The following is a 15,923-nucleotide window of genomic DNA, read 5'->3' as shown; positions in this document are numbered from 1 at the left end:
GGGAGCTGAATTAGATGTTCTAAATTAAAGAGAAAAGCACTAAGAAATCACCTGTTAAGACTGACCCTTGCTTCAGAAGAAAAGCTAGACCCAAATGCTGACGGAGTTCATGAAGCTGCAAGATAAGCTGCAAGGAGAGCCACATCCACTTCCTCCGTCTGCCAGCCTAGGACTTGGCACAACTAGAGGGAACAAGGCTAGAGTCCCCTTAGGCATATCCTTTCCAAGACCCCCACCGTGGAATTGACCAAAGTATCGGTCAATTCCACACCCCTGGAACCCGTAGGTTCCCTATTGCTGCTAGGGAGCCTGGGTGTTGGGGGACACAACACTGAACTGCCAAGCCTGGAGGGGAGGGAACATGAAGTCGGCAGCAGGCGCTCCACAACCAGATAGGAGCCTTGCTAGCCAACCCAATAGGAGATGCTCAATACTTTTTTGTCAGTGTATGTCCTGGCTGTGGAAGAAGCCAGTAGCTTTTGAAGAGCCCGAGTACCAGGAGCCTCTCTGCCAGCCAGCACCTCTCCGGGACTCAGTCTGTGAAGACATCTTGTCCACTCTGAAGGAGCTCTGAAGCACCACGGGAGAGCAAGCCTCCTCACTTAATGCTCCTGATTAACCTGACTGTCGCTCCTGTTTTTCTCTCCTCCGTGGGGCTCAAGAACTATAGGAGGCATCACCGTTGCTTTTTATTCATCTCAGAAAAAAACTGTCACGATAAGGGGACTGCAGAGATCATTAAATCTTTCATTTTACAGATTAAAAAAATGCTGAGCACCTACCCAAGATATACAGCCTATGTTGAACTTGATTAAAACCAGAGCTTCTGACCCACCCCCGGGAGGCCCCACTATTCAGTCCCCACCCCCTGCCAACCTGTCCTTTTCTCAAATGTCCTACTTCCTGATCCTTTTCCATCCTCAAAGCCCTCCCCACCCTCTTGCTAAATTTTCCATCTTCTCAGAGCAGGAGGCAGGGAAATGACGTGGTCCTCCAGCTGTGCTCTGTGTATGGCATTTCAGTTTGCTAAAGTCAGCTAGCTGGCTGTTCTTCTAACTCTTTCATATTAGGCTGATGGAGCTCCCAACAGAACAAGTTAATGTTGTGAATGTGTTTTGTAAGCTGTAAAACACTATACAAATATATGCTCAACTATCTGGGATATGAAATAATACAACCCTTGGAACCATGTTCTCCTTTCTCTTACCTCGGTGAGACAAAAGGCAAAGCCTAATGAAAGGAACTGGGGGGCAGGTATCTGAGTAAGCCTCTCCCTTCTCCAGACTGGGAACCCTCTGAACCCACTCAATCTCCTTCCTTAGTTCTTCACTTGCCTCCTGAGATAGGCATCCAGAAGGAGCTCACAAATAGTTTCCTGCCTATATGGATAAATTTTCACTTCAAAATCCTCCTGCTTCTAAGTAGAATTTAATTGTAGAAATACATCATACAGTTCTCACTTATAAAAAGTTCAGATGGCCCTCATTACCTCAAATGTATCAACTATATGGGTGGCTTTCAAGAAATAACCTTACCTCCTTTACTTTCAAACAATGCCATACTTATTCTTCCAGCATCCTTTATTTATTTATTTATTTATTTTGGGGCCACACCTGGCACCACTTGGGAGTTACTTCTGGCTCTGCTCTCAGAAATTACTTCTGGCAGGGTTGGGGAACCTTTTGGGATGCCAGAGATCGAACCCAGGTCAGCTTCATGCAAGGCAAACATCATACCTACTGTGCTGTTGCCCTGCCCTCCTCTTCCCACATCCTTAAGAGGAAACAGCTCCTACCTGGTTAGTAGCACTGCAGAGTTCCTTTGAGTACCTAGAAGCAGTCCTAGATGGGACTAAGAGGGTGATCCTTGTATGAGCTCACAGACTGGCTGCTGGAGACTCTATGATCTTCCCAATGATTAGGACCCAATGATCAATCCTTTAGGGCCAGAAAGAGAGCTCAAAGGGTTAGGGCACATGCTTTGCATGCCTGAGCTCCAGGAATAATCCCCAAGTACTGTAGACCCTGAGCACCTAGAGTACTGGCAGCAGCTCCATCCACTTCTAGGCAGCCAGGACTTTCTAAGCAATTATAGATTTGATTTCAAGGGGTCCCAATGTGGCTCCATGTGGCCCTGTTGATGAAAAGATCTAGAGATCCTAAATAAACAAGAGGTCTCTGCAAAAGCATGGCTCTCTTCATAATTCTCAATGCCCCAGTGAGCAAAGAACATGAAACAGAGAAATCAGAGCAGCACTGAGATCTGCCTTGGGCACAGATGAATCAGGGACATCGCTCACTGGCTCCATCCCACCAACACAGGTGAACAGAACCTAAAGTATAATAAGGCACAGGGCTGACAGAATGGTAGCAGCTGGCAAACACCAACCCAGTCTACAGAGATGAAATCACAGGAGGTGGGACAACAGAGCTCCACCTCCCTTACAGAGGCAGGATCACCGATGCCAGATTCCCAATTCTTTCTCTAGTTACAACCAGCTTCCTCCACTGTGCGGAGATAGCAGGAGCCTGACAAGAAGAGAACTATGATAATATGAATCCAGCACCAATGCCAGCATGGCATGGCAGGAGGCCCATGGCTAGATCATTCATTTCACATAACACACCAGGAAAATCCTAAAGTGACTTGGAGCCCTTACTGATGGAATGCAGATTTCAGTCACCATTTCACCATTTAAAAAGAATATTCCAGAGCAGAAGAGATAGCACAGTGGTAGGGCATTTGCCTTGCACATTGCAGACCAGGGACCGACCAAGGTTTGATCCTCAGCATCCCATATGATCCCTCGAGCCTACCAGGAGTGATTTCTTAGTGCAGACTCACGCAGGGGTCCTCAAACTTTTTAAACAGGGGGCCAGTTCACTGTCTCTCAGACCACTGGAGAGTCTGACTATAGTAAAAACAAAACTTATGAACGAATTCTTTTTTTTTTTTTTTTTTTTGGTTTTTGGGCCACACCCGTTTGACGCTCAGGGGTTACCCCTGGCTATGTGCTCAGAAATCGCCCCTGGCTTGGGGGGACCATATGGGACGCCGGGGGATCGAACTGCGGTCCGTTCCTTGGCTAGCGCTTGTAAGGCAGACACCTTACCTCTAGCGCCACCTTCCCGGCCCCTTGAACGAATTCTTATGCACGCTGCATATATCTTATTTTGCAATGAAGAAACAAAACATATACAAATACAATATGTGGACTGCGGGCCATAGTTTGAGGACCACTGGTACAGAGCCAGGAGTAACCCCTGAGTGCCACAGGGTGTAGCCCCAAACAAACAAACAAAAGAGTATGCCTGGTAATGCCAAACAGACTATCTAAAGAGCTGGATGATCAGGCAGGTGGAGGGGGAAATATTCGTGTCAAACACCTAGCAAAGCTCTTAGGATGAAGCAAGCTTCCTTCCTGTAATGGAGGGGTGATAGTTTTGCCAAGTCAGCCCAACTGCACATGGGCTAAAGGATCAGATTCCTTTCAGAGAGCCCACACATAGTAAGGTCTGCCTTCCCACCTTCCTCAACAACCAAGGAAAGAGCCTCATTCATATACAATGAAACTTAGAGGAAGGAGAAAGGTTTATTGGAGCCAGAATCCAGTCTCCTAACAGTCTCCTACTTACATACAAGAAGGTCTCCCCTAAGCTAGAATTTAAAAAAAATGATCTAGAGGTCTCTGAAAACTTTACCTTCTTAAATTCTGAACAAACCGGAGAGATAGCAAGGAGGTAAGTCGTTTGCCTTGCATGCATAAGGACAATGGTTCGAATCCCAGCATCCCATATGGTCCCCCAAGCCTGCCAGGGGCAATTTCTGAGCACAGAGCCAGGAGTAACCCATGAGCACTGCCGGGTGTGACCCAAAAACAAACAAAAAAAATGGTTTTTGTTTTTGTTTTTGTTTTTGTGTTTTTTTTTTTTTTCAGAACAAACCTACTCAGAGGAAGGAGAACCTTAGGGGGAAAAAAAAACAGAATTGTTATTTTCCTTTTTGGTTTTTGAACCACACCTAATGGTGCTCAGGGGTTACTCCTGAATCTACTCTCAGAGGTCATTCCTGGTGGTGCTTGAAGACCATATGGGATGCCGAAGATTGAGGCCCTACCCACTGTGCTATTGCTCTGATCCCAAAGAATAGAATTTCTTTTTTTGTTTTGTTTTGAGGCCACACCTGGCAGCACTCAGGGGTTACTCCTGGTTCTGCACTCAGAAATCTCTCCTGGCAGGCTCGGGGGACCATATGAGATGATGGAGATCAAACCCAAGTCTGTCCCAGGCAGCTGTGTGCAAGGCAAACACTCTACCGCTGTGCTGTCGCTCCAATCCCAGAACAAAATTTTTTATTCTTTGCAGTATTCTTTGTCCACCAAACCAGCTAAATTCTGGTTTCTTTTCATTGAATTCAGTCCTTCAACACAAACCCTCAACAAACTTTTTTGTTTTTGTTTTTCGGGCCACACCCGTTTGATGCTCAGGGGTTACTCCTGGCTAAGTGCTCAGAAATTGCCCCTGGCTTGGGGGGACCATATGGGACGCCTGGGGATCGAACCGAGGTCCTTCCTTGGCTAGCACTTGCAAGGCAGACACCTTACCTCTAGCGCCACCTCACCGGCTCCGAAACCTTTTTTTTTTTTAAATCAGCATTTCTTGGGCCAGGAATGGCTCAATTAATACTGATTCCAAGTACTGCATGGTATAGGCCTCGTGTACCTCTGGAGAGACCAAAGATTTTTTTTTAAATATAATTTTTGTTATTGTTTCATTTGGTTTATTTTTGTCACACCTGGTGGTGCTCAGGGCTTACTCCTGGCTTTGCACTCAGGGATCACTCCTGACAGTGCTGAGGGAACCAATAGGTTTCTGGGATTCGTACCCCAGCAAGTCAGCTGTATGCAAGGCCCATGACCTACACTCTCTACATTACTTCGGCCTCTTAAATCTGATTTGAATCTTAATAACAGTGGCTTTTAGATATGATTCCTAGTTTACAGGAAGAACTTGTACCAGAGGAATGTTTTAAATTGCATCACAGGGATACAATCCAAAAAGTAAAAAATATAATCCAGATCATAAGAAAAAAGAACCAAATATTGTTCTCTGATCATAAATTACAAAGGGGAAAACAAGGAGAAGGAATCCATCTATGGACTTAAGGAAATATATTCAATAAATGCAAAGTGTGAGGGTCAGAGAGATAGTACAGCACGTAAAACACTTGTTTTGCGTGCAGGATTCAACCCCTGGCATTCCATAAACTCCCTGGAGCACTGACAGGAATGATTCCTGAGTGCCAAGCCAGGAGTAACCCCTGAGCGCTGCCGGGTGTGGCCCCAAAACAAAACACCACAACAAAAAAGCATGGTCAGATGCATGCAAGGCAAGTGCCCTATCTGCTAAACTACCTGATAGTACATCCCATTGGAGCCCCAGATCCTGATAGGAGTGATTCCTGAGTACAGAGAAAAAAGTAACCTCTCAGCACAACTGAGTGTAATCAAACAAAACAAAAACAAAAAATGCAAAGTGCAGACCCAAGATCAGAGTAATAGTGTGGGAGTTAAAATGCTTGCCTTGCATGAAGCCAACCTGAATTCCATCCCCAGCACCTCATACCATTCCTGAAGCACCACCAGGAGTGACCTCTGAGCACAGAGCCAGGAGTAAACTCTGAGAGAAGTCAGGTATGGCCCCCAAACAAAAACAACAATAACAGAGTGTAAGAATAGACTCTGTTTACATCAGAGTTCAAAGCAACTGCAAAAATAAATAAGGCCATCAGAAAACCTTAAACCCTAGCTAAAAACTTGCTGAGATTCTAAGAGCTTGGTTATCTTGTTTTGATGTAATCAAGCTATCATAGTGATGTTTATACAAAGTCCTATATTATAGAAATACATAGTAAAAAATATGCTATGAAATCTGGGATGCCTGAAAGGTACTTTCGTGATGATCAGTGATGGGTTGGTGATCTCTGAAGTGGACAATGAGAACATTACAGTTCATCAGTTTATTCTCCCTACTTCTATTTATTTATTTATTTGGGTTTTTTTTTGGGCCACACCCAGCAGCATTCAAGAGTTACTCCTGGCATTAAGCTCAGAAATCACTCCTGGGGCCCGGAGAGATAGCACAGCGGCATTTGCCTTGCAAGCAGCCGATCCAGGACCAAAGGTGGTTGGTTCAAATCCCGGTGTCCCATATGGTCCCCCGTGCCTTCGAGGAGCTATTTCTGAGCAGACAGCCAGGAGTAACCCCTGAGCACCGCCGGGTGTGGCCCAAAAACCAAAAAAAATAAATCACTCCTGGTAGGCTTGGGGAAACCATCTAGGATACTGGGGATCGAACACAGGTCCATCCTGGGTCAGCTGCGTGCAAGGCAAACGCCCTACCGCTGTATTAGTTCTCTGGCCCCTTCTATTTATATTTTAAATTTTCTTTAATAAAATGTATTCTCTCTCTCTCACACACACACACACACACACACACACACACACACACACACACACACTTGGCAGTGCTCAAGGCTTACGACTGGCTCTACAGTCAGGATTTATTCCTGGCGCTGTCCAGGGGACCATATGGGATGTCAGGAATCAAACCCTAGTGGGCCACATGTGAGGCAAATGCCTTACCTGTTGCACTATCACTCTTACCCCTATAAAAAAGTTTTTAAGGGGCTGAACTAATAGTACAGTGCGTAGGGCTCTTGCTTGCACATGGTGAATCTGAGTTCAATCTCTGGCACCCCATACAGTACTCTGAGCATCACCAGAAGTGATTGTGAAAACGGAGCCAGGAGTAAGTCCTGAGTACAGCCAGGTGTGTCCAGAAAAAAAAGGAAGTTTAAAATAGGGCTAGAGAGTGCAGGGGTGAAAGCAGTTGCCTTAAATAAAGCTGAACCCAGTTAAATCCGGCACTATATATGGTTCTTGAGCACTGCTAGGAATGATCCCTGAGCCGAGAGCTAGAACTAAACCCTCATCACTGATGGATGCTAGGTATGGTCCAGAAATTATATATGGTATATATATATGTGTGTGTGTATATGTAAATACACACATACATGTGTGAACCATATGGGATGCCAGGATTTGAACCACCGTCCTTCTGCATGTAAGGCAAACGCCCTACCTTCATGCTCTCTCTCCGGCCCCATGTACATATTTTGTAAGTATAGATAGATACTGGTATTGTGTTGCCCATCCTCCAATAAACAAGCAGTTTCTCTGTGCCCAGTTGTTTTTGTTTTTGGCTCACAATATCTCCATGGAATATGGATTGGAAGTGAGAAAGAGGTGAACTGGTCTTGAATACAGAGTTTGGAAGGATAAAGAAGGGAAAAAGTTTTACCTGGCTTATCCTTTCTCTTCTCCACACCTCTGCGTTAGGCCCCATCTACTCACATTTCTCCTTCTGGCCATCTCTCATAACTCTACCACTTTTCCAGCATGCTTTGGAATTCTCCTTTTTTTTTTTTTTTTTTTTTTTTTTTTGGTTTTGGTTTTTGGGTCACACCCAGCTTTGCTCAGGGGTTACTCCTGGCTCTACGCTCAGAAATCTTCCCTGGCAGGCTCGGGTGACCATATGGGATGCCGGGATTCGAACCACCAACCTTCTGCATGCAAGGCAAACACCCTACCTACATGCTATCTCTTCAGCCCTAAGGAATTCTCCTACTTTTGAAGCCAAGTTCTCCCTCTCTACTCTTCCTAACAATTGTATAAAGACTGCCCAGAGAGATAGCATGGAGGCAAGGCATTTGCCTTGCATGTAGAAGGACTATGGTTCGAATCCCGGCATCCAATATGGTCCCCCAAGCCTGCCAGAAGCCATTTCTGAGTGTAGAGCAAGCCCGAGTGCTGCTGGGTGTGGATCCCACCCCCCCAAAAAAAAACCCTGCCCAATTGATACTTCTTAGATACTAAGCTGCCCAATATGCCACTCTGAGAATCTGTCTATGATTTGGTTCTTCCACAGCCTTCTGACCAACCTGCCTTGAAATGTTAGATAATCAGGAGCATCATGTTCCCCTTTAGTCCTTCACCAAGTCAAGTCCAGTGATTGTGATTGACATAGGTAAATAGTTGACTGACTACAGATCAAGTTGCAACTGTCAAAACATGTGCAACTAGGGATCAGGGAGATAGCTCAACTGGTAGAGTGTGTGTCTAGTACGTGCAAGGCCCTGAGTCCAATTCCTGGCAATACATATAACACCGTATGTATAGATACAAATAACACCATATGTATAGACTTGGTGGTCCCCACGTACTAACAGTCTCATGTACCACTCCCTAGGTTCGAGTATTAAGATACCAGGCCTGAAGAACTGATCATAGACAAAAGTATTCTAGGGGCCTCAAGCATATGCCCTTACTAAACAATATGTAGAAAGGTCAGAGAAGATAGCTAAAAGGGTCACTACATATGCTTTGCCTGAAGGAACCCAGGATGCAAGTTCTAGTACCCCTCAGCAGCTTGGGGCAACCCCATAACACCAAGCTTGGAGTAGACTTTGAACACCACAAGATGTGACCCATAAACAAAACAAAAAATAATGTGAAAACCACAGAAACCCGTATAAATTATGCAGGCTGTCATTGATCTAAATGGCTCCTTTGGGCAACTGGGAGGAAGGACACTGCTGGCTGTTCCCCAGGGCCACTGTAACTATCACTAGTGGTGCTATGGGATCCAGGCAGTACTGAGGTCAAACTTAAGGCTTCCACATGCAAGATGTGTGTTCTACCACTTAATATCTATTTCTAGTTCCAGAGCAATTTTTAAAAAAGTGTTTTCTGAAATACGATAAAACTCTGTCGTGAACTAATAGTGCCTCACCAGGTGGGGAATGTATAAGATAAATCTTATCAACTTGAGTACATCAGACATTACTTTCATTAAAACAAGTCATTGCAAGAATGTACAGATGAGGGGCCAGAGAGATAGCATGAAGGTAAGGCATTTGTCTTTCATGCAGAAGGACAGTGGTTCGAATCCTGGCATCCCATATGGTCCCCTGTGCCTGCCAGGAGCGATTTCTGAGCATAGAGCCAGGAGTAACCCTGAGCGATGCCAGGTGTGACCCAAAAACCAAAAAAAAAAAAATGTACAGATGAATAAAATACACACATTTCTATAGGTTCCCATACATTTGACCTACCATCTTCTTTTCACAAAATAAACTATTCAGCACACTCTGGAAATATACCTTCTTTAAACAAACAGAAAGTAGCCTCCACAATTGCACACTCCCCCATTATTTTTCCAATGCCCCTCAGAGAAGATAGGATCTCTCAACTAGAGGAAACACTGTGCTTGGAGGATGCTGCCCACATGAAGGCATAGACACAGCTTATAGAATGGAGCCTGAGAGACAGTCCTGCCTTTCCCCATCCGGTACTACCTGGGAAAGGCACAACCTATTTAACTGTGCATGTGATTCGCCAATGCCCAAAGTGCGATCTCATGCAAGTGGGTTAAAAGACAGCACTCTGGGTGTGGTGGCACTGCTACCAAAGGAATCCAGGTCAGGCTTCTAAGCCACAAATGTTGGAGCTACGCCTTCACAGAGCCCAAGATAGCTCTGGTATAGAATGAAAGGACTGAGGATGACAAAGGATAAAATAGGCATGGAAAAGAGCCAGATTCCAAATGCCCCAAAACCTCCAGACCACTCTGCTGTTAGTAAAATGATCTCACTCTTCCCTAATCCTCCACCTACCTCTGTGATGCTTCTAACTGCCCCCAAATTCACAGGCTTACTTGAAAACTGCACTAATGCTCTTTCCTGAATGCCCAGAAGCATATGCTACAGGGCTTTTCCTCCATCAATGAGATGATATGTGTTCAGCAGTATCTCAGAACAGAACCTGCTAAATTTGGCATCAAGTACCTGAGATGCTCTGGTGAGAGGAAGGAGAAACCCTTCTGAAGCTGAAGGAGAGAGATAACCACATAGGCGTTTCTCAGCCAAAGTGCTGGGACAAACCGAATCATATCAGGTAAAGAGTAAATCCTGTCACCTAAGAGCCCCAGACCTGAGCTTTGGAGACAAACAGCCAGCTTACTCACTGACAGCCACAGACAGGAACCATCACCACAGAACCATATATGAGCACTGCCCACATCAAGGAGAGAGCGTGCTGATTGCTGCAACAGCAGGAGCCCACGATTTCTCCAACCTACCAATATCCATAGGTCTCACCTAGAGCGGAGCTCCTAGCCAGGAACGGAACACTCTGAAGGAATAAGCAGCAGTAAATACTAAGCCTCTGTTTTTGTCCTTCTGACCTGCAGAGTCTTTCCAATCCCATATGCTCTCTGCTCTACAACATGGGATAAACTACAAAGCAGCCTGTTTGGTTACCAGACAAGAATGTCAAGTTGCCCATGTAAAGAACCCATGTAAAGTTGCCATGTAAAAAAAAACAAGGTGTTTTTCCACTCCTTTCAGGATGCTTTTCCTTAAAGGGAGAGGTCTAATGCTTGATGGGTCTGTTCCCACCTAAAACTCAAAGAGCAGCTCAACAAGCAACAAAATGGACACTCGAGATCTAAGAAGCAGGAGGCCATCCAACCGCATTACTGTGACTGCTAATGTGAAAATGGGTAGATCCCACCCTTAAAAGAGATGTTCAAGACGAGCCCCTGAGGGGATGAATTCGAGTTACTAAGAACCATTCATTGCTATTACTTGTCTACAAAATTACTTTGGGGGTGATAAGCACATACGAGGCACCGAAGGGCAGCTAAGTGATCAAAATTTATGTTCCCCTGCAGTTGATGTGCTCCCACATAAAAGCCAAGGCAATGTAATCAGCAGACTCACATCAGGAGAAGCACCTCTCTGTTTTTGCTTCTCCCCATTGGATGTAAAGATAATGTCTTCCATTTTATACTGCTGTCTCTTAGCTTTCCTGGGTTTTCGGTTTGCTGGTCTATTGGCATATTGGCATATTCCTTTCTACTGCATTCACTGCCACTTGGTGCTTTATTTTTCTTTAAAGCAGGACCTTGAATGGCTAGTGTACCTTTCAAACAAGCTTCTTTCACAGAATTTGGTTAGAACTGTTCTGCTTCGGGCATTCTACGTGGATTTTGGCTTTTCCACCAGTTGGAAATCATGAGGCATCAGGAACACATCTTGGTGCTAGACGAGTCCACAGCGTTTTTTGCTTCACCCTAAGTGTTTCTCTAAACTGTGGTGCGAGCACATGACCCTATTTATATCATTGAGCCTAAAAAGCGCCCCTCCGGTGTCCAGTGCCATGTCCCCTTCCTCCCAAGATGCTTATTACCGCTGAACGCCTAAAGAAAGCACATGATCTGGGGCCGGGCGGTGGCGCTAAAGGTAAGGTGCCTGCCTTGCCTGCGCTAGCCTTGGACGGACCGCGGTTCGATCCCCCGGTGTCCCATATGGTCCCCCAAGCCAGGAGCAACTTCTGAGCACATAGCCAGGAGTAACCCCTGTGCATTACCGGGTGTGGCCCAAAAACCAAAAAACAAAACAAAACAAAAAAAGAAAGCACATGATCAAGTTCACGGTTGAACTATTTGTCTCTCTCTGTTGGAGGCACTGACACTTAACTTACCTTTCCTAACAGCCACTCCCATTAGGCTCCATCCATCCTGGGCCCAGCATCATGCATGGACACCTGCACCCCAGGGAGGACGGGGACACATTTTCCATCCCACTGCCTCCTGGTGCCTCCTGGTGCTGAGAGGTTATATAAGCCCCTCTTGAACCCGTGTTGGGGATGAGTGCGGGTGAGCGAATTTGGGGTTGGTAATGGAAGTCATGATGCGTCTGCAGGCAGGCCCCCACTGACCCTGCAATCACCATTCCCAGCCTCTCCCAGGCGTGGGGTGGAGTGGGGTGGGGGAGGCCTTGGCTGTCATCAGACAGACACAGGGGGCACCCCGCTTGCCCAGACCACCCGGTGTGTCCCACCCCAGTTGAGTTAGCTCCATCCAAGCGATGCCAACCTCGCCTGATGTCCCACACCCCATGATTACCCCGACCTGGCCTTGCAAATTGGAATTCCCGGGGATGGGATGGGCTAGTGGGCCCTGGCCCTGGCTTCGTCCGGAGTGCAGCTCCCCGCACCCCTCTGAGCCGTGCCATGCCAAGCGCTTACCTGCCCAAGCCGGGACTCGAACCCGCGCCGGGGGGTCCCGCGGTGCCCGGCGCAGCGCCCGGCGCGGGGAGCTGTCCAGCGCCGGCTGGTGCTGAAGGCGGTTTCCCAGCGCCGAGGCCCGGCCCGGGGCCCGAGGCTCCAGGCGGCAGCGGCCCGTCGCCAACGCCCCCCTCCAGGCTCGCCTCGTTGCCCATGGCTGCGGGCGGGCTTCGGGGGGCCAAATGGGGGGCCCGGGCCTTCACACACCCGGTGCCGCCGCCGCCGCCGCCGCCGCCATCTCCCGGCTCGGCTCGCGCCGCCGCCGCCGCCGCCGCCGCCGCCGCCGCCGCCGCCGCGCATGCGCAGACGCGGCCCGCGCGCCCTCTTCCGGGCACACGCCTCTCCCCACCCGCACCTCCCCTCGCGCGCGCTCCCGCCAGCCCCCGAGGACCCAGACGCGCGTGCACGAGGCGGCCGCGGGGTCGCTGGGATACGGCCAGCCGGCGCATGCGCCGTCGGGCAGGCTGGGATCTGCAAGAGAGTGGAGCCAGCCCGGCCTGGTTTGGCGGGAGAGCGAGAGGCGGAAGTGAACGTGCTGAATTAGGCCGCGGCGTTTCCGGCTCTTGGGAGAAGAGGGTTAGGCAGGGGTGGAAGGAAGAAAGCTCAGTGCTCCTAGGGCTTACTTAGTTGGAGACAGATTTCCCCTCCTCAAGGGTCTGGAGAGGTTGGGAAATGTCAGAAGCTCCAGATAAGGGAAGGGCTGTGAGAGAATGCTGGGGATGGGGATGGATTGGGAGGGTCCCCAAGGGCATTTGGGTGGGACATGAGGACTTGGTGCAGATACCAGACTAATGATAGGCAGTCCCATGGATAGGTGCCCAGAGAGTATTTCTGGGGAAGATGGGCAGGATAGTGTGGCAGGGCTGGCACTTAGTCAGCTGGGGAGTCACCTCGCCAGCTCTGGGCCCCCTGGCTTTGAGGTCCTTTCATCACTGTTTAGTGGGTGCACCTCAGGTCTTCTCACACAAACCTGAGCTTTCCCGAGGTAGGCTATTTTCCTCGAAGGTGGAGACTGCCTTCCAAACAATCCCTGGATGCATAGGCAGACATTGTCCAAGTCTAGAAGTGGAGGACACTTGGATCTGTTTTACAAAGCCATTTAATTTTCCAAATGATGAATATATCAGATAGGCTGTGAGCTATTCTAACCCGACCTGGAATAGTCCTAGGAGCTACAGGAAGCACTGAAGGCCAGTGTCCTGGATAGAGCCCAGCCGAGTTTTCCCTGAGGCACTCTGGATTCTAAAACTGTCTCTGGGAAGATGTTGACATGCAGTCAGGACTTGGGGGGTTGCCTGCTGAGTGGGGTGAGGAAAGCCTCTAGATCCAGATTAGGATGATCTTTAGTTATGCCTTCTGTGCTATGGGGCATTTGCATCAACTCTGACTGGTTGCTGCAAACTCAAGGTTCCAAGCTCTGAATGTCTATTTGGGGCCTTGCAACTGAAGGGTTCACCCAAGCTCAAGTTTACCCTCCAAAGTGATGCTAGCACTCTTACATGAAAATACAAATAAAATGCAAGGACCAGGCATTCACTTGATCCAACCTGTTATTAGCTGGTGGGTGTTCTGAGTTTAGGTGTAGGTGGGATACCAGGGTCTTCTATGCCTTTCTTCTGGGGAAGAAATTGTGTAGAGACACTCAGACAGGCTAATGACATGATTTAGATCCTGGATTCATCTTTTTTTTTTTTTTTTTTTTTTTTTGTGGACCACACCCGGTGATGCTCAGGGGTTATTCCTGGCTATGTGCTCAGAAATTGCTTCTGGCTTGGGGGACCATATGGGACACTAGGGGATTGAACTGCAGTCTGTCCTGGGTCAGCCCTGTGCAAGGCATACCCCTTATGCTGCACCATCACTCTGGCCCCTGGTTTCATCTTTTTGCCAGTCATTGTGAGCTGGACTACTAGGAAGCTAAGGAGAGGATGTTTGTTTTGTTTCTGTAAAAACTACAGGGAGCTCTGGCTTTCCACAGACTTAAATCAACATACCCCTGGTTCCTGTGGGGGTAATTAGCCCTACACAGCCAACTGGCCTGGGAGAGTTGTCCTCCTCTCTCAGGTATCGTGGATTCCTGACTATTTGTTAACAGATCTCCAGAGTCTGCTACCTTGGTGACAAAGGACACAGAACAATGAACCCAGGAGGCCTAGGAAGTGTAAGTTACGGGAGGCTCTACCTTCTTTTCAGACCCTGAATTCCACTTTCTTTAGAAATTATCCCCAGAAAGATGCTCACCCTGACACAGCTCCCACCAGCATGGGGCCTCAAGATTCCTGCTGGCGGGGCCGGGCGGTGGCGCTAAAGGTAAGGTGCCTGCCTTACCTGCGCTAGCCTAGGACGGACCGCGGTTCGATCCCCCGGCATCCCATATGGTCCCCCAAGCCAGGAGCGACTTCTGAGCGCATAGCCAGGAGTAACCCCTGAGCGTCACCGGGTGTGGCCCAAAAACCAAAAAAAAAAAAAAAAAAAAAAAAAAAAAAAAAAAAAAAAAAAAAAGATTCCTGCTGGCCATGGGATAGTGCTGGCCTCTTCCTAACGCCCTTGTCTCCCATTTGTATTTGCTGTCCCAGGGTGATTTTTACTCCTAATCCTACTTGTCTTGTTCCCTGAGCTAGACTTTAGTAAGACAGGGGCTGCTTTGACTGAGAATTTTCACAGGACTCAGAATTTTCCTCATCTGCTCTTTCAAGGGGCTTTGTTCACCGCCAGGATTTGAAGCACGCAAGAAAAACCTTTTTGAGTCCAAAGTGACAGTACAGAAGATAAGGCATTTGCTTTGCATGTGGCTGACATGAGTTCAATCCCTGATATCCCATATGGCCTCTCCAGGAATGACCATGGCTCATGGCCCCTCCATGAGCACTTCCAGGAATAATTCCTGAGTGAAGAGCCAGTAGTAAACCTTGGATATCACTGAGTATGATCCAAAAACAAACCAGAGAGAAAGAGAGTCCTTGTCTGTAGTTCCTGCATCAATACATTTAGGTTGTTGACTTAAAAAAATAAACAGGAAGGTATTCATATCTCCAGAGTTTCATCTCATGGAGTCATTGTAGTTGAGCTACCTATATTCATCCAAGAAAATTTACAGGATCACTTTGGTTTGATTTGATTTGACTTGTTTTTTGGGTCACACCTGGCAGCGCTCAGGGTTTATTCCTGGCTCTACGCTCAGAAATTTCTCCTGGCAGGCTCGGGGAACCATATGGGATGCCGGGATTTGAACCACTGTCCTTCTGCATGCAAGGCAAATGCCTTACCTCCATGCTATCTCTCCTGCCTTTATTTATTTTAGTTTTTGGGTCACACCCAGAGATGCTCAAGGGGTTACTCCTGGCTCCTCGTTCAGAAATTAGCCCTGGCAGGCTCAGGGAATCATATGGGATGCCAGGAATTGAACCACTGTCTCTAAGGTTGGCCACGTAAAAGGCAAACGCTTTACCACTGTGCTATCTCTCCTGCCCCAAGATCACTTTTTATAACAAGTGATCAAACAAGTCTCTCAGTTTGTACAAACCAGCCATAAGGTATGGCCAGTACCATTCATTTCTGTGTCTAATTATTCAATGCTGAATCCTCCTGGCTGCCTCGCTATGGACTAAACACCCTGCAGTAGTTTCCCAGCTCCCTAAATGCAACTTGTTAATAATGTCTTCTCACTTCACTCTGATAGATGACATGGGGCAGCCATTTGGAAGAAAGGCCAAATGGAAAGAAATCAGCTTGC

The 15,923-nt window shown here is 47.6% G+C and overlaps 1 protein-coding gene across 4 annotated transcripts in view; it reads right to left on the bottom strand.

Moving 5' to 3' along the window:
- The window catches only part of BSN (bassoon presynaptic cytomatrix protein), a 112,234-nt gene extending 99,848 nt beyond the window's left edge, over nt 1-12,386 (bottom strand). For all 4 annotated transcript variants that reach the window (XM_049777286.1, XM_049777287.1, XM_049777288.1 and 1 more), the window contains exon 1: nt 12,152-12,386. In XM_049777286.1, coding sequence (XP_049633243.1) covers nt 12,152-12,345 — 194 coding nt within the window. In that variant the 5' untranslated portion in view covers nt 12,346-12,386. The remainder of the gene's footprint in view (nt 1-12,151) is intronic.
- Nucleotides 12,387-15,923: the final 3,537 nt, after the last annotated feature.

Source organism: Suncus etruscus, chromosome 7 (genome assembly GCF_024139225.1).
Source record: "Suncus etruscus isolate mSunEtr1 chromosome 7, mSunEtr1.pri.cur, whole genome shotgun sequence".
NCBI classification, from domain to species: Eukaryota; Metazoa; Chordata; class Mammalia; order Eulipotyphla; family Soricidae; genus Suncus; species Suncus etruscus.
Note: the sequence above shows the minus strand (reverse complement) of the source record. Positions and strands in the feature narration are given on the sequence as shown.